Source organism: Saimiri boliviensis, chromosome 3, assembly GCF_048565385.1.
Source record: "Saimiri boliviensis isolate mSaiBol1 chromosome 3, mSaiBol1.pri, whole genome shotgun sequence".
Lineage (NCBI taxonomy): Eukaryota > Metazoa > Chordata > Mammalia > Primates > Cebidae > Saimiri > Saimiri boliviensis.
The window spans coordinates 83,021,372-83,040,970 of NC_133451.1; the positions used below are offsets into that span (position 1 = coordinate 83,021,372).

The following is a 19,599-nucleotide window of genomic DNA, read 5'->3' on the forward strand; positions in this document are numbered from 1 at the left end:
CCAAATCTCATGTCCTCACATTTCAAAACCAAGCATGCCTTCCCATCAGTCCCCCAAAGTCTTAATTCATTTCAGCATTAACTCAAAAGTCCACAGTCTCATCTGAGACAAGGCAAGTTCCTTCCACCTATGCACCTGTAAAATCAAAAGCAATTTCAAGATACATGGGGGTACAGGCATTGGGTAAATGCACCCATTCCAAATGGGAGAAATTGGCCAAAACAAAGGGGCTACAGGCCTCATGCAACTCCAAATTCCAGTGGGGCAGTCAAATCTTAAAGCTCCGAAATGACCTCCTTTGACTCCATACCTCACATCCAGGTCACACTGATGCAAAAGGTGGGTCCCCATGGACAGGGAAGCTCCACCCCTGTGGCCTTGCAGGGTACAGCCCCCCTCCCAGCTGCTTTCATGGGCTGGTGTTGAGTGTCTGTGGCTTTTCCTAGTGCACAGTGCAAGCTGTCAGTGGATCTATCATTTGGGTCTGCAGGATGGTGTCCCTCTTCTCACAGCTCCACTAGGCAGTGTCCAAGTGGAGACTCTACATGGGGGCTCCCACCCCACATTTCCCTTCTGCACTGCCCTAGCAGAGATTCTCTATGAAAGCTCTGTCCCTGCAGCACGCCTCTGACTGCATATCCATATGTTTCTGTATAGCCTCTGAAATCTAGGAGGAGGTTCCCAACCCTCAATTCTTGACTTCTGTACACTCGCAAGATCAACACCATGGGTAAACCACCAAGGCTTGGGGCTTGCACCCTCTGAAGCAATAGCCTGAGCTGAAAATTGGTCCCTTTTAGCCATGGCTGGGACACCGAGCACCAAGTCCTGAAACAGCACAAAGCAGCAAGACCCCCATGAAACCATTTTTTCCTCCTAGACTTCCCAGTTTGTGATGTGAGGCACTGCTGTGAAGACTTCTGATGTGCCCTGGAGACATTTTCTCCACTGTCTTGGCAATGAACATTTGTCTCCTTGTTACTTATGCAAATTTCTTCCACCAGCTTGAATTTCTCCTCAGAAAATGGGTCTTTTTTTTCTATCGCATCATCAGGCTGCAAAGTTTTTAACTTTTATGTTCTGCTTCCCTTTTAAATATAAGCTCTAATTCCAAGCCATATCTTTGTGAATTAATAAAAGTGAATGCTTTTAAGAGCACCCAAGTGATATCTTGAATTCTTTGCTGCTTAGAAATTTCTTCTGCCAGTTATCCTAAATCATTTCCCTCAAGTTCAAAGTTCCACAGATCTCTAGGTCTGGAGCAAAATGCCACCAGTCTCTTTGCTAAAGCATCTCAAGAATCACCTTTGCTCCAATCCCCAATATGTTCCTCATCTCCATCTGAGACCACCTCAGCCTCAACTTTTTGGTCAAAACCATTCAACAAGTCTCCAGGAAGCCCCAAACTTTGATATCTTTCTGCCTTCTTCTGCATCCTCCAAATTGTTCCCACCTCTCCCTGTTACCCAGTTCCAAAGTTGCTTTCACATTTTCGGGTATCTTAATAGCAGTAACCCACTCTAATGATAAACATACCCCACTCTACTGGTAATAACTATAATAGTCCATTTTTATATTGCTAAGAAGAAATACCCACGACTGAATAATTTATAAAGAAAAAGAGGTTTAATGGACTCACAGTTTCACATGGCTGGGGGAGCTTCACAACTGCGGCAGAAGGCAAAGGAAGAGCAAAGCCACATCTTACATGGTAGCAAGAAATAAAGTATGTGCAGGGCAACTGCCTTTTATAAAACCATCAGATCTTGTGAGAACTCATTCACTATCATGAGAACAGCATGGGGAAAACCTACCCTCATGATTCAATTACCTCCACTGGGTCCCTCCTAAAACATGTGGGGATTATGGGAGGTACCATTCAAGATGAGATTTGGGAGGGCACACAGCCAAACCATATTAATTATATTTTGAATTTGAATGGACATATCTTCCATTTATGTGTACTTCATCACTAGATATTATAAATATATCTCTAGTGTATATATTCTTTTCAGTTTTCTGTCTTTGTATGCAAAAGTTTTCTTTTTACATTTTTAGTCATTTTCTATTTTAAACAGTTATGAATATTAATAGCTGTGAATAGTCCAGTACACTTTTCCTGTTCCTTTTTTTAATGTTACATTTAGAAACTACTGCAATTACCACTTATGATTAATCCATGTATTCTAACATTTGAGTTAGTACTATGTGTTTCACTACTTGCACACTTCTCCTCTTTTTGTTAAAAATTAATGTCATACTATGATAAAATGTCAGTTGTATCTTGAATTCCTATTTTCATTGGAGGAAGACTTAAATTTGAAATTACCAAACCTCATCATTGTTATTTTATTGTTATTATAAACCACTATTAAATCTTATGAATATTACTTCATTTTTCTTCATTTGAGAATCTCATTAAGGTTTTTCTCTGCAGTCAATTTATTAGCTCTTATAGGCTCGAAGCATAAGCTCTGAAACATAATTACTAGAAACCTAATAATATAGTCATCAGCTAACACCAGGTATTATTTACTAAGGCAAAAAGTCCAAAGCCATTTATTTTCATACAAAACTAAAACTAGACCTAAAATTATTGCACACAAGGATGTATTGCTGAAGTCAGTAGCAGTTCCCTCATGTCTTTTGTCCAAAGAAACTTACTTAGTTTTGCGGTTCTAGTGTGTTCTGCAAGTGATACCTTCTCTTAGATTTATTATGTAAAGAATTGATCGCCTTTTATAAATTACAGTAATTTTAAAAATTTTGTAAGTAAATGTAGTTAAGTAGCATGTTTATTATTACATGTTATTAATGTTTAGCCTCAAACCTATCTCTTTAGAGATGTTTAAAGTCTTATATAATTAAAATTTTGTACCATTTATTATTTATTTCTTTAGGTCTAAAATCCAAAAACATTAATGTACTGATAAGAGACATAGTAAAAGAACAATTTAACATTCTTCAAAATGACATGCAAGAAACTGTAGCACAGCTCTTCAAGACTGTATCAAGTATATCAGAGGACCTTGAAAGCACCAGGCAAATAATTCAAAGAGTTAATGAATCTGTGGTTTCAGTAGCAGCCCAGCAAAAGTTTGTTTTAATGCAAGAGAATCGGCCCACTTTGACTGATATAGTAGATCTAAGGAATCACATTGTAAATGTAAGGCAAGAAATGACTCTTACATGTGAAAAGCCTGTTAAAGAACTAGAAGTAAAGCAGGCTCATTTAGAAGGTGCTCTAGAACAGGAACACTCAAGAAGCATTCAGTATTATGAATCCCTCAATAAAACTCTTTCAAAAATAAAGGAAATACATGAGCAGCTTTTACCAACTGAACAGGTATCAGACCAGAAGAATGTTCCAGCTGCTGAATCAGTTAGCGATAATGTCACTGAGTACATGTCTACTTTACATGAGAATATAAAGAAGCAGAGTTTGATGATGCTGCAAATGTTTGAAAATTTGCACATTCAAGAAAGCAAGATTAACAATCTCACCATCTCTTTGGAGATGGAGAAAGAGTCTCTCAGAGGTGAATGTAAAGACCTGTTATCCGAATGCAGAAATGATTTTAAATTTCAACTTAAGGACACAGAAGAGAGTTTACATGTGTTAAACCAAACATTGGCTGAGGTTATCTTTCCAATGGACAATAAGATGGATAAAATGAGTGAGCAACTAAATGATTTGACTTACGACATGGAGATCCTTCAACCCTTGCTTGAGCAGGGATCATCACTCAGACAGTCAATGATACATGAACAACCAAAGGAAGCAGTAATGACAAGGAAAAAGATAGAAAATCTGACTAGTGCTGTCAATAGTCTAAATTTTATTATCAAAGAACTTACAAAAAGACACAACTTACTTAGAAATGAAGTACAGAGTCGTGATGATACCTTAGAAAGACGAATCAGTGAATATGCCTTAGAAATGGAAGACGGCCTAAATAAGACAATGACTATTATAAATAATGCCATTGATTTCATTCAAGATAACTATGTCCTAAAGGAGACTTTAAGTACTATTAAAGATAATCATGAGATTCATCATAAATGTACTTCCGATATGAAAACTATTTTGACATTTATTTCTCAGTTCCAACGTCTGAATGATTCTATTCAGATTTTGGTCAATGACAATCAGAGATATAACTTTGTTTTGCAAGTTGCCAAGACCCTTGCAGGTATTCCTAGAGATGAGAAACGAAATCAGTCCAACTTCCAAAAGATGTATCAAATGTTCAATGAAACCACTTCCCAAATGAGAAAATACCAGCAAGATATGAGTCATTTCGAAGAAAAAATACTCTCAGCCATCAAGATTTCCAAAACTTTTGAAACTCGGTTGCAAGACGTTGAGTCTAAAGTTACCCAGACACTCATACCTTATTATATTTCACTTAAAAAAGGCAGTGCAGTTACAAATGAGAGAGATCGGGCTCTTCAACTGCAAGTATTAAATTCCAGATTCAAGGCACTGGAAGTAAAATCCATCCATCTTTCAATTAACTTCTCTTTGCTTAACAAAACTCTTCATGAAGTTTTAACAATGTGTCACAATGCTTCTACAAGTGTGTCAGAACTGAATGCTACCATACCTAAGTGGATAAAACGTTCCATGCCAGACATTCAACTTCTTCAGAAAGGTCTGACAGAATTTGTAGAATCAATAATTGAAATAAAAACTCAAGCTGTCCTATCTAATTTAACTTGTTGTATAGATCAGTCATTACCTGGTAGTCTGGCAAATGTTGTCAAGTCTCAGAAGCAAGCAAAATCATTGCTGAAGAAAATTAATACACTTAAGAAACCAACAGTAAATCTTACCACTGTCCTGATAGGTCGGACTCAAAGAAACACAGACAACATAATATATCCTGGTAAGCTGTTACTGAAAAGTAACTTTTAACCTCTTTTTTTTAACTTAAATGATATTTCATACATCTGTACAGTTAAGTAAGACCATTAAACATAAAACTACATACTTGAACTTGGGTAGATACTCAAGTTGTGAAGATCACTGACATGTTTAAATCTGAATCTGTCTTATGGTATGTTAGGTATCAATACAAAACAAGTATTTCTAGTGTATATCTGGCTGTATGTTTTTAAAATTTTTCTGACTCGGCCTCTGTAAAATAATTAAATTTACTCTTATGGGACAATTTGCTTTGCACAAGTAATTAAACAAAACTATTAGGCAAGGAGACCTTTGATAGACCAAACTTATTCATTTTGGCACATCTAATATGCAATAGGAACTCAGTAAATATCTGTTGAATGACCATCTGACACTGAATGTCCAGAAAATAGATTTGGGTAAATCATAGAACGCCTTCAAATGCCAAGCTAAGATACTTAGACATGATTTTGTAGAGTAGGGTGTCTGAAAATTCTTATCAGTGGATTGGTTGTGGTAAGAGCTGTGGCTCAGAAGCATGAAGCTAGCAATAGTGTGTAGTGTGATTGCAGAGGTGATATTAGGGATGTTATTGAATGAATGTTGTCAAGAGCCATAGAGGAAGCTGTAAGGCAGATGTGAGAAATGTTGGAAAGTTGCCATAAACAGAAACAGATGGAGTGTCAAGAAAAATGATTTGAGGAACAGCAAATCTTGATTCTTGTCCTAGTTGTATTATTAAGTTTCTGTGTTAGTTAATAGCACTAGGTAAAAAGTTCAGCTCTCTAGTCCTTAGGTTCTTCCTTTTAAGCAATGAGATTGCGATAGGTGATTTGCTGAGGTCCTTAGCAGAGATATGCTGAAGACTGCATCATTGTAAAAAAAAACAAAACAAAAAAAACAAAACAACAAAAAAAAAAAAAACACGCTGTGTTCACAGCCTTAATGAGTGACACTTGGAGAAGAGAGAGACCTAGACTTTTCTGAGGTTTTGAATTTGGGAAATGAGAGAATAGTGGTACCATTAACAGATGTTGTAAACACCAAGGAAGAAGCATATATTTGGGAAGAAAGAGGAATTGTGTGGTGCATATAAATTGCATAATAGTACCCCTGTTTGAAAGAAATGTTTTATGAATATGTTTGTCACATAAGTAATATTGAATAATCTTTTCAAAATAAGAATAGTTATTCATTCTTTGGATGTTTTTCTCATATGAGTCTGCTGCTAAATTACAGCCCATTTGTATAAATTTTGTACTTTATTGCTTTTTAATTACAAAGGATGATCATTATTCTAACATAATATGACTGTCTATATTTAATATATGAATGTTTTGATAGTATTAAAAATAACAGAATAATAGAGTTTAATTCTCTCCGCTATTTAAATTAGTATATTTATTTATGACTTCCCCAGATTAATCTGACCTAATAGGATTAATTTTACTCTGTAGGGACATAAAGCAAACTATTTAGACTTCTGTGTTTCCCAGAGAAAGGTAGTATCTCAATATAAGATGTTCTTATAATAATTTTGGGAAATATAAGACATTGTTTTTTCCATACTGCTTCCATTTTTGGTCTTCACGGGACACTTCATCATGATCTTCAATCAGCTATACGGTATGTGTGACCATAGGCAAGGCAAGCTATGTCATTTTTTAAACATATAAGTATACGTACACTATTATTATAGTAAGTACAAAATTGAAATAGCCTCAAATAAATTGAGGCAAAAACATTTATAAAACATAAGAACTTGCAAACTTTAACAATATAACGAATGCATGTTTAGTACCTTATAAAAATTGTATCTAGATACTTACTGTGATTAACTCAATATTGGGCTCAATAGGCCAATAATAGGAAATAACTCAGCTTTGATTCTTCTTTTTCAGTAATGCTTTGATAAAATTGCTTCCTGTTCCTTTATTTACTGAGAGTAGAATTTTTTATATGCCTGTTTAACAAACATAACTATTAAATAAAGTTCTTTATTTTATCTCAGTAAAGATACCAGTAATGATGTCAAGGTAATAAAGATGTGCTGGCCTAAATCCCATATGCAAGGTAGAATCATTTTATGCCAGGCCAGGTCAGCAACATAAATGTGTGGGACCCTTTTAAGTCAGTGCATAGGTTTGCATGACCATTAAGCTAGCCATGCTTCCATGGGCCATAGAACTGATGTCATTCACTGGGTAGCTCAGCAGGTAAGGTCTATGAAAGATGATGAAACCCTGTGGACTCAGGCTAAGTTCTCCTGTAAGACTAGAGCAATTGCAGAATAAACTACTTCTTTGATACCCTGGTTTATACCAGGGTGGGACACACTGCTTAAATTTGGCTGTTTCATTTCACCTTTGATATTATGTAAATATCATACAACCACATTGCTCTCCCACGTAACTTCAGCCAGAAGATTAATTATTATCACCTTATGAATCTCAGAGTTAGTATTCAGATTATACCTGCCATCATTTGCAAAACAAGTATAGTATATAGAAAGAAAAGCAATATAACCGTAGTGTTTAACCTTAATTTTCATAACTAATAACTTATTTTGAAGCCTGATAATATGAATACTGTAATAATATGATATTGGTTACCATTCATTAACATTTACTGTATCTCAGACACTGTGCAAATTACCAGTATTCATAATTTTATTTAACAATACCTATGAGGTAAGTATTATTATTCATTCTGAAGATGAGCAAACTGATCCTCAGAAACATTAACTAAAGTATCCTGCCTAAGGTCACTCAACTAGGAAGTGATAGAGTTTGGCTTCTGGTCAGCTAGACATAGGGCTCATTCCTCAACCACATGCTCAAAGAGACTGTAGAGTGTGTTCACATGCCTTTCTCTTCTTTCTGTTTCTGTTCCACACGTCATATGTTTTTCAGTCTGGCCATATCTGAATATTCCATATGGCCAGAGGTGATATTTTTAGGGAGCTTTTCTTGAAGATCCAAATGCTGACAACTTGTTTCTGCACATGAGGAAGTGGAAGTGCTACTTTTCTGTTTGGCTTTTCTGGAATATGGCCAGTGGGTACTTACTGACAGTCACCATCAGACAGTCAGAAGGTCTTCCTTTGACTGATGAAAATGAAGGAGAAAATTCAGAACTCACCCCTGCCACTTCCTTTTGAGCCATTCCTACATTCATTCATGCTAATTCTGATTCCTAGTGGGCCACTGATGATACACTATTCTGGTTCAATTGCTAAATATTTGATTTGTTTCTAAACAATATTCTAATAGACACCGAGAGGTTTTTATTTCATCTTTGAAGGTTTGTTTGTACAGCAATTGGCAGACTTAGCCCACAGAGAGGTTTTGGCTGCTTGCCCTTCCTGCCTTAACACAATGTCAGCAGCTCACTGCGGAGCATGTGCACCTCCTGCTTATAAAACCATTGACTTTTTATTTCAACCTTTTCCCTAATGTTTACCGATTTACCTCTCCTTCATAAACCTCTCTTATTGATAATTATTCCTGTACTCCCAAGAAAGATTACTTTCTATTAAACACTTGGTAGAATTTTAAAATGTAATTTAAAATAGTGTCATTGTTGTGAATATATGCTATTTAAGAGAGAGAAAATAAGGACCTAGTGAATATTTAACTGTCTGATATTACTTTAAAACCATTTCTAAATTTTGTTACTCTGCATAGAGGCAGTTGTGATGACTAATGAGCCCTGAATTTAGAATCAGGAAACCAGGGTTCAAGTCCTGCCTAGCAATATATTTATTTGTAATAAGTCATTTATTTTTCTAGACCTTTCTTTCCTCATTTATAAAATCAGAATAACCTACAAACCTCATAAATTTATTTTTAGAATCAAGGATATGGTTTGCAGATAGTGTATTATTAAGTTATTACTATGTGATGCAATTTTCTTAGCTATAATCAATGTATATGTTTTTATTTTCTCAACATTTTTACTTTATATTTGATAAATAATTATTTCCATGCACCAACATAATTTACAAACTTATGATATTTCATTGTTATTATTACTTTTGTAAGTCACTTTGTTTTAAACTCAGCATGTGCTCGTAACTTAGCTATGGTCATCATACAATGATAAATCAAAAAGAATCAAATACAAAATATAAAGACTGTGTGAAAACATGTGCGTTGATAAGCACTAAAAAAAATACAAAAAGAATGGTTTTCTCCAAACAATGTTCTACTATTTATATGATTTTCCATATTATAAAAATATTTTCAAATATACCTCAAGATAACAAATAGGTTATCTTCTGTATAAAATGGCTGAATATAAGCCAGTTAAATTTTGAAAGCTATCTGCTTCAATTTAGAATTTATGACGTGTTTTAGAAGGCCCCCAAAAGCACGCACACATTTTGTAATCAATAGAAGCTTTCATAGGATCTGGCATATCCATAGTGTTCACAGCTGTGGTGAATTATGGCAAAAAGATCATAATAGGATCAGTTAAGGAAAAAGATACAAGCAGAGTCTGGAGGAATTTAGGCACAGGCTTTTTTATGTTTATCCCTCCCATGGAGGACAACGTTTTGGTGTGCTCTCTTTTTCTAGCCACATACGCATACACAAAATTAGTAACGTGTACATTAGTTCTGCCCATACAAGCCCATCAGATACTCAGCACCCAAGAGTTTTATTGTGGGCTGGTCACAAAAGTATCCTCTGCAGAGGACATACCAAACTCCAGAGTCTCAGAAGGGAAGCAGATATTCAGCATAAACCATGCTATTTGTACAGAGTCTGGACACAGTGAATGACACTTGACATTTAGGGAATGGAGAGAAGTCAAGTTCCCAGATGCTAACCAACAGCAAAACTTTCCATGTAGGCCTTTCTAAAGATAGCAGTCTCTGGCCTGCTATGTTCACTCTTTTCTGCAGATTACATTAAACATATTCTTTGTGTCAGAATTGGATAGGAGGCCTGTCTGCTGGGGATGGCCTCACCTATTTGCGTCAGTAAAACACATCAGTGCTGAAGAGAAGAGTAAATGAACTACTTTTTGTTCATGGCTCTCTGGGAGAAGAACAGACTCCTCCAGATTTCCACATGATTCACTTCGTATGGAAGGATGATGACAACGAAAGAGTGAATGCTGACAAAATTGACAACCTTTTCCATCACCTTGTCCTCAGTAAAGTAGCCAGGCTATCTACAGTGCACAGTCAGAAACCCAGATGTTTGATGATCATATTTTCTGAACCAAAATTTCTAACATTTGCTCTGACATTAAAAAGGAAACGGGACAGAATACCAGGTTCCATTTATACAGTCACTGCACATGCTTGGGTTCTTTCCCAGGTAAGAATCACAGGAGCTACTTCCCAACAATAGACTATTTCTTTGGCCCTAAGAATTTGAAACTAAATTTTATTTTTAACTTATCTGAAATTTAAATGCAATAAACATATATTTTTGTGTTGGTCATTATATTACAAATTTAAGATTGTACATGATAGTATGATTTTGTAATTTATTATCAAACATGAAAAGGAACATGCCAGGATTATTAAATTAAACATTGTAAATTTGCTATTAAATGCTAAGTGAACATGATATTTTCATCCTGGCAAAAATCACAGCATAGAAATAATAGCTGTGCTGTATACTAACTGCATATGAAGTTTGAAAAACATACTTTAAGTTTTCAATTGCCAGTTTTACTATACACAGATTAAATTGAGGTCTTCAAAGAAATAATAATTTTAGGATATAAACCTAATTTGAAGTTTTCAAATCTGATTATGTTGACAGCATTGTTTCAGAGTAAAATATCACATGACACTCTATTGACATCAATATTAATAAATCTAAATTCAAGTATCTTTACCCTAAAATCAAATTACCAGTAAAATTATGATACAGTGTTTGGAAAAATAAAGCAATGAATGAAAGAAAATTATCGCATGTTGTGCCAGAATGGTAAAAGTACTAAACTACACTTTTTGTTTTTTACTTTTTACAAAAAAGCAAACCATTTTTTTTACAGTTAATCAACCCTCCTCTCAGAACTGTTTTCCAGACTTTACAATCTTAAACAAGTGTTAAGATTTGAAATTTGCGTGGAGATACAGATTTGAAAGATATTGGCATGAAGACGGTGTTTGGAAACTCTGGGTATGGGTAAGCTGAGCTAGCGGACTCACGTCAGAGCAGAATCAGAGGCATAACAACCTCTGAAGCATAACTGGAGAGAGAGAAGTGAGGAGAGAATGTCAAGAAGAAACAAAAGAAACTGTAGCATGAGCACATCTGATGTGGACGTTAGCATACTATTGCATTTTTCAGGCCTGCCAAAATAAATTGGAAGTTATAAAAAATGCTCAATATCCCAAATAATCATCTGAATAGTAATGAGACATCAACACTACCTTTTAAATATAATCTAAACTCAGTGACTTTATTGTCAACTAAGAAATTGTTTGTACACAATTATTTTTATGTGTATTTAGTCATTTACTTGAACTAGGAAACTTGTTTGAAAATGTGAAACTGCAGGTTTACCTTAAGAGGATCTTTATAAAACACCTTCCTAAATGGATGTTACAATAAAGATGTAAGATAATTTCTATTATTCATGATCATATTAGCTTAAAATGTTGTGCAAAGACTTTTAAAGCAGTTTTTGTTTTAGGACCCAATGAATGATTTTTAGAATTATGAATATTATTTGAAAGTTATAATGATTCATAATTGTTCAACTCAATTCAACAAATATTAATTAAGTGCTAAGTGGAATCAAGTATTGTTCTAGATTCTTTAGCTGTAACACAATGTTAAAAAAAATCTTGCCCTCCTGGAGTTTATACTCTTGCATGGTTAGAGAGGGAAAAGAGAAAAAAATAAATGAATATACACATTAAATAGTATGATAAAAGGCGATAACTGCTATGCATTTTAAAAAAGCAGAGAAGGGTAAGGGAAATCAGAATACTATGGGATGTGTTTTGACATGTTGGGAGCAGGTTACCTCATTATTCAACAAGATGGTAGCTTAGGCTTCATTTGTTCGAAAAATAGCGAACTCTGCAAGGAACTGAGAACAGACAGGAATAGAAAGCAAGGCTCTGGGTCAGAAAGCTTTGTAATTTTGTTCTAGAAGAATTTGATGAGGCTGGGAGCTGTGGCTCTTGCCTGTAATCCCAGCACTTTGGGAGGCCGAGGAGGGCAGATCACTTGAGGCCAAGAATTCAAGACCAGCTTGGCCAACATGGCGAAACCCTGTCCCTACTAAGAAAAAAAATTAGCCGGGTGTAGTGGCACGCACCCGTAATCCAAGCTACTAGGCAGGTTGAGGCAAGAGAATCGTTTGAACCCAGGAGGCAGAGGTTGCAGTGAGCCGAGATTGTGCCTCTGCACCCCGGCATGGGCGGCAGAGCGATACTCAGTCTAAAAAAAAAAAGAATTTTATAGTGGAAGGTGTACCTATACAACAGTGTAACGTTCTATTTTATTTTATTTTTTCTTGACATTTTGGTACTTATTTCTTTTGAGAGTATCAATTTGTGCTTCCTTGAGCAACTTATGAAAGGGCCAAGTGTTACACCCTTGTGTACACATATACACATGGGCATGTTAACTTTGCCCAAAATGTTTGTCCAAAAAATTTTAAAAAATTTAAATATGAGACCTTTAATAGGCAATGATGACACTAACAATGTCTTTTATTTTACCATTTTAATAGGTGTGCAGTTATATCTCATTATAATTCGGGGAGCATATTTCATAGCTATAGGCTGAGATTTGTTTAGAAGCAGGCAAAGTGGTGTTAAGTCTGCTGTAATCATCTAGATATGAGAAAATGAGAGCATCAATTAGAAAGCTTAATGAAGATAAAATGGAAATCAAAGAGCAGGGAGATGACTTTTGGGAAATTACATGTGGTAAAAAAATAAATTTTATAGACAACAAAAATAGGGGGGTGATGAACTATAATATTGTTTAGTGATTTTGAAATCCTAGGTAGGAAATTGGACTTGAAACAATGTGAGTTTATTTGTTTGTAGTATAACTTACATTTAGTTAAATGCACTAATGTTGGTGGATAGCCTACGAGTTTTGACAAATATGTAGTCATATAGCCTTCACATAATCAAGACAGAGATCAGTTTCTTCACCACCCCAGATTTCCTCATGCACCTCTGTAGTCACACCCTGTTCCCACTCCCAAGCACAGACAACCAGCGATCTGTTTTCTTCCCAGGCAATTTATTTTTTCCAGAATATCTAAGAAACAAATTCATACAATGTGTAGGCTATGGAGTCTGGTTTCTTTCACTTCATGTAATGAATCTGAGATTCATCCATGTTCTTGCATGTATTCCTTCTTATTCCTGAGTAGTGTGTGGTATAAATATACAATTTGTTTCTCTATTTGCCAGTTGAAGGATCTTTTTTAGTTATTTCCAGTTTGGGGTTACTATGGATAAAGCTGTTATAAACATTCACATACAGGTTTTTGAATGAATGCCGTTTTTGGTTTATTTTATAATTACACAGGAGTAGCACAGTTTGGTTATAAGATACATAATTTTAACTTTATAAGGAATGGCTAACCACTTAGCATTTCCATCAATAATGTATGAGAATTCTAATTGCTCCAAATCCTTGCCAGCACTTGACGTTGTCAATATCTTGTATGTTATTTTAGTAGGTACATAGTTATATCTCATTGTGGTTTTGTTTTGCATTTTCCTAGTGACTAGGAACATTGAACATATTTCAATGTATTCACCAATGTTTTTAATTCTTCTCTTGATGGATGGTTATGACTCTAAAGAAAAAGGATAAATCAGTTGATGCTATCAAATAAAAACACTTTTCTAGATCATGGATTAAGATAATAGAATAATAATTTAACAGCAAGTGATGGAGTAAATCCTTTGGGACTGGTCTAAGATATTTGCTGACAGAACTAAATGTGCTTTAAAGTGATATATGAAAGGTTGAGGACAAAATATACCAGAAAACAATATAAGAAACAATGGATGTGATATAAAAAGAATAACAAAAATAAACACTGACAGTTAGAAGGAAAAGCAGTAAAGATGGTTGGAAACAAATATTTCCATCTGTCTATACACCAAAGGACAGAATGATAATTAGAACAATTAATTTGAAAATAAAAACAGATAAATATTAGTATTCCTAGAAGCTGTTGATGAGTGGCATATGAAATATTTCTAGAGCAATGGAAGATAAACCTTATTTGACATAAACAATTTTGATGAATGGGGAAGGATAATACAACTGAAAGTTAAGAATGTGTCCATTAAGCGCCGGGCGCGGTGGCTCAAGCCTGTAATTCCAGCACTTTGGGAGGCCAAGGCGGGTGGATCACAAGGTCGAGAGATCCAGACCATCCTGGTCAACATGGTGAAACCCCGTCTCTACTAAAAGTGCAAAAAATTAGCTGGGCATGGTGGTGTGTGCCTGTAATCCCAGCTACTCAGGAAGCTGAGGCAGGAGAATTGCCTGAACCCAGGAGGAGGAGGTTGCGGTGAGCCGAGATTGCGCCATTGCACTCCAGCCTGGGTAACAAGAGCGAAACTCCGTCTCAAAAAAAAAAAAAAAAAGAAAAGAAAAGAATGTGTCCATTAATATGGAAGTGAAAACATTTTACAGAGCACTGGAATCAGAATGAAACATAATGAAAAGTGAAAATGTTGTGTGGGCATACTCCCTAGGATCAGAGTTATGTCATAGATTTTACAATGCCTTCATGTGTGTATTATAAAATGGGAGAAGAGGCAAACTGATACGTTCCCTCACTAATCAGTTGGAAACTCCATTGTGTCCCAGCAGAGACTGGTTATCTGCCCTCTATAATGTTATTGTTTAAATGAAGAAATTAAGATTTTGAGTAGAAGTAAGCAGTCAAATATAGAGTAAAATACTAAAATAAAAGTCCATAATATACAATATTATATGTAATAGAAATAAAAGAATGCAGTAGAAATGATCAATATTATGTATCCCTTTATTTATTGATCAAATTCCTATTAAGTTCTGAATGAGCACTGAAAAAAGTTGAGTGAATAGAGTTGTGAACTCAGCACAGCCCCTCTACTCATGAAGCTCATACATTAATCAAGTAATTACAATTTTAAAATGACCAATGTTAGCAAAGACAGGGTGCTTTGAAAATGTAAGGTGCTCTCCAATTGGTTCAAATTTAATATGAACGTTTATTAAATATGAAGTAGGATTAATAGAAAATTGTAACTAGAACACATATTAGGTCCGGAAAGCAAAGACCAGGACACATTGAAACTTATAAATATCAGTTATGCTACTTGCACAGAGGTAGAATGTTGAATTGGAAGAACTGTCGAGCTAATCGCACTGATCTCCATTAAAAAAATGAACAAGAAGGGGTTTAAAGGCTATTAAAGCTCAAGGTAAGGAGGGAAGTTGTGCAGTTTGCTTAAATGGATTCAATTCTGGGCACAGTAACTCACACCTGTAATCCCATACTTTGGGAGGCCAAGGCAGGTGGATCACCTGAGGCTGGGAGTTCAAGACCAGCCTGGCCAACATGGTGAAATTCCATCTTTGCTAAAAATACAAAAATTAGCCTGGTGTGGTGCTGTACAGCTGTAGTCCCAGCTACTCAGAAAGCTGAGGCAGGAGAATAGCTTGATCCCAAGATGTCAAGTGAGCCAAGATTGTGCCACTGGATTCCAGCTTGAGCAACAGAGTGAGACTTCCTCTCAAAAATAAAATAAATAAATAAATGGATTCACATCTCTAGGATAACACGACAATAATAGCATAGTGTCAAACTCTTGACCTTTGAGAAACTGTAAAGAAGGAAAAAATTGGGTAAGAATGTAGTATTCTATTTCATCTTTTAGTAATTTGTCTGTTCATTCTTAAAAATACTTTAGCATTTTCTATATGTCAAGCCCTATGCTAATAAGTGTTGTATGAAGTTTAAGAAATAAAGAACATGATCCCTGACCTCATAAAACTTCATACTCTTGTTGGAAGTAAGAAACACACCAGAGAAATTACATTTCAGTGTGATAAGTTCAAGAAGAGAACTTCAGAGCATCAGGCAGAAATGGAGAGAACTAAAGTTATTAACTGTACTCACAGGGATGAGGAAAGATATCAAAAAGAAAATGATGCTTTATTGGAGTTTGATTTTTATTGTTAATTCAGGAACAAGTAGCCTATTAAGCATTAATACAAGCAGGTACTTATAAAGGCACCTAATCATTTTTTAAGTATTTTAATAATAAAGGAGAAAAATAAATCAGGTGGTGTGCAAAATTTGATTTTGTTTTGCTTTGCTTTTTTGAGATGGAGTCCCACTCTTTAGCCTGTTGCCCAAGATGGAGTGCAGTGACATGAGCCTGGCTCACTGCAACCTCCACCTCCTGGGTTCAAGCAATTCTTTTGCCTCAGCCTCCGAAGTAGCAGGGATTACAGGCTCACACCACTATACCCAGCTGTTTTTGTATTTTTAGTAGAGATGAGGTTTCACCATGCTAGCCAGGCTGATGTTGAACTCCCAACCTCAGGTGATCCGCCAGCCTCAGTCTCCCAAAGTGCAGGGAATCACAGGCATGAGCCACCGCACCCGGCCAAAAGTTGATTTCTAACTGATTATGTAACAAAGTACAAATAGCTTCAGATGGAAAATCAGTGCCAGCTAGTCTTTAGTTGTCTGTTATAATGCTCTGTACTTGACACTAATCCTTTAGATATTTTTATATATTTTTTTCTAGTTGGTATTTTTATCAGTAACTTGGAGGAATGCATGAGACATAAACTTGGAAATGACAACAAAGATAGAGGAGGGAGGCTAAAACATCTCATATGGAACCAAACTGAATGGTTTCTATGGGAGATGATGACTTATGTCTAATAAGATAAATTTTGTTATCAATAGTAATTGTAAATTCATGTTTAAATAATTAAATAAATCTGAGATTTTAGAAACCTTCAATACATCAGAACACAGAAGACCTGTTATGAGACAGTGCAATAGAGACGCAGAAATAGACAACGAACATTTAATGCTTGTGTTATCTTAACAGAAGTGTAAGTTCATTTCAGCAGGGTTTCCTAGCAATTTCTACCATAAGCTTCTGCTTAGATTCCATTGATACAATATGACCAGTTCTCGGTGCCATGGACATGATTTTATATACCAAAATGTGATTATTTTGGCAGAGAATTGGAAAGTCCAGACATAAATAAAATAGGAAAAAAAATGGCACAGAAAGGAACTTGAAACACAAGCAGTCAAAGGAGGTACAGACAAGTGGCTGAGGTATCCTAGGCAGATAATCAGTGGCACCAGGAAAGATGCCCTAGAAGCCAAGCTGTGTGCAGTCTCAAGAAGTTTGGGCTACTGTAACAATAGGAATAGATGCAGACCCTCAATTAAACTAAAGTGGAGCCCTACTCCAGATGAATGACCCTAAAATGAAATTGGAAAAAAAGGATGAAATAGCACCCTGTGAAATCTGAAATGACTCAAAGAACTAAAGCAAGGCAGGACCCCATTCCTAAAGCAATAGAATATACAGAAGGGAAAAACGAAGTGCTGCTCCTGGACATTAAATAGCAGGCAAAAGCCTTGATCCTGAAGAGTCAGAGTAGAGCCGATAGCAGTGCAGAGAAATCTGTTCTTTTCTACAGTTTCTTAAATTCTCCTCATAGCACAGCTTTGATCCCTGATTCCTGAATAGGACCAAGGTTACAGGTAAGTATGCTTTTTTTAATATTTGGGAAAATTAAAATTATGGAGCTGATCAACTTGCATAAATAAGTTAACATTCTCCGCAACTCTACTGCACAATTGACACATTTCTAGTGAAATGCATTAATTGAAACCACTCCTGTGAGTTGATCACTGTGTTAAATTCAAAGAAAGTAAAATTAAATAAATGCTTCGATATAAAATATTCACATTACCGCAGGTAATGGAGAGTCATTGATGTTTTTAAAGCAGGAAAATAATGGGCAAAGCTCTGGAATCTTAAGCAGCAAAGAAGGGATTTGATCATCTATTCACATGGCTGCAAAATGAGGTTAAAGGAATGTTAGCCAGTTGAAATATTTGTTAAAAGATATTACACACATGTAATATTTCTAATACTTTTCTTAATAAGGAAAATAGTTTATAGAATATTGCAAAGAATATATCAAGACATTCTAATTAATTTCTCATTACATGAGTACAATATTAATATATTTGCTTTGCCAAAAATGTTAATAATACAGGCATACAGTTTGGTCACATTTTATGTGAACTTCAACTATACGGATATGAAACAAAATGTATCTTAAAAATTATAGATCTCATTTCATAAGAAAAATATTAAAGCAAATAACTTCCAAATTAAAAATCATTAACAATCACCTGGTTTGAAATGAATGGGTGGTAAACTACGTCATTACCATGAGGTGGCACCAGAGTAACTGTGGCAAGGTGTGTCAGCACTGAATTATTCCGACCTTATCTCTGCAGTTACATAACTACGCATTATGTTTATAACCATATTCATAATTTGAAGCTTTCACAACAAATGAAATTATTCTATATGTAATGTGTGAACTGTAACTTTCTGTCTTCAGTAAACCAAGCCTGTTGGGGAATCTACCGCATTCTTTAATTGCTGTCTAATATTCCTTAGTAGAATATATTATTATTTATTTAACAAGTCCTGCATCGGCGATCACTTAATTTTTCACTAATCCAAATGATATCACTTTGAATTGAAGAGTGATCTTTGTGTACATGGACAAGTATGTCTGGAGTATATATATACTGCCAGTAGAAATGTTTGGCTCAAAGTAAATGAACCTTTTTAATGCTGATAAACATTGTCACATTGTCCTGTTAATAGCTATAGCAGTTAACGCTCCAACCAGCATTAAGTGATAAGGTCCATGTTCCCTCGTATTGACATGACGGAATATTTTCTATCTGTCTTTTTCCATGTTGTCACCTGATATTTAAATAGTTATTATAGGTAAATTTATTATTTCTTAATTAGTAATGAGGTTGCATATACTTTAAAACTTTTAGTGAGCTTTTATGTGTTTTGCTCAATGATTTGCCTATTGATACATTTTCTGTTTTTAACTTACTTTTTTCTGATCTTTATCCAAGTCAAGATCATTTTCTTATTTTTATTTATTTTTTATTTTAAAAATTAGAAATGGGGTATCATTATGCTGCTCAGGCTGGTCTCACCTGGGCTCAAGCTATCCTCTTGCCCTGGCCTCCCAAAGTGCTGGGATTATAGGTGTGAGCCACTGTACCCAGCCTCGTTTTCCATTTTTTAAGGGGACAATGTTTTGTTTTTCTTCTTTTCAGAGCTTTTCAAACGTTATAAAGTCATTACATCGTTATCTTTGGTACTAGATTCAGTATTTTCTTTTAATTTGTTGTTTGCCATTAAACTTTGAGAACAGTGGCTTTCATTGCAAATGAGTTTTAATTCTTAGGTCAAACATGATATTTTTTTTCTCTTATGGTTTCTGGGGTTTGTTTTCTTTTGCTTTGCTTTGTTTTACTTTGAAAAAAATTGTTTCCTTTTAAAGCTATTAAAGCTATTCTCTTTTTTTGTTGTAATGTAATTATATGGAGTTTTTTTTAACATTTAGTATTTTTGTATATGTGGAATTTATGTTTTTATA

General features: G+C 35.2%; 1 protein-coding gene across 1 annotated transcript in view; it reads left to right on the plus strand.

Moving 5' to 3' along the window:
* MMRN1 (multimerin 1) overlaps positions 1–19,599 on the plus strand; it is a 61,484-nt gene that overhangs the window by 37,898 nt on the left and 3,987 nt on the right. The window contains exon 6 of the mRNA XM_010334801.2: positions 2,901–4,889. Coding sequence (XP_010333103.1) covers positions 2,901–4,889 — 1,989 coding nt within the window. The remainder of the gene's footprint in view (positions 1–2,900; positions 4,890–19,599) is intronic.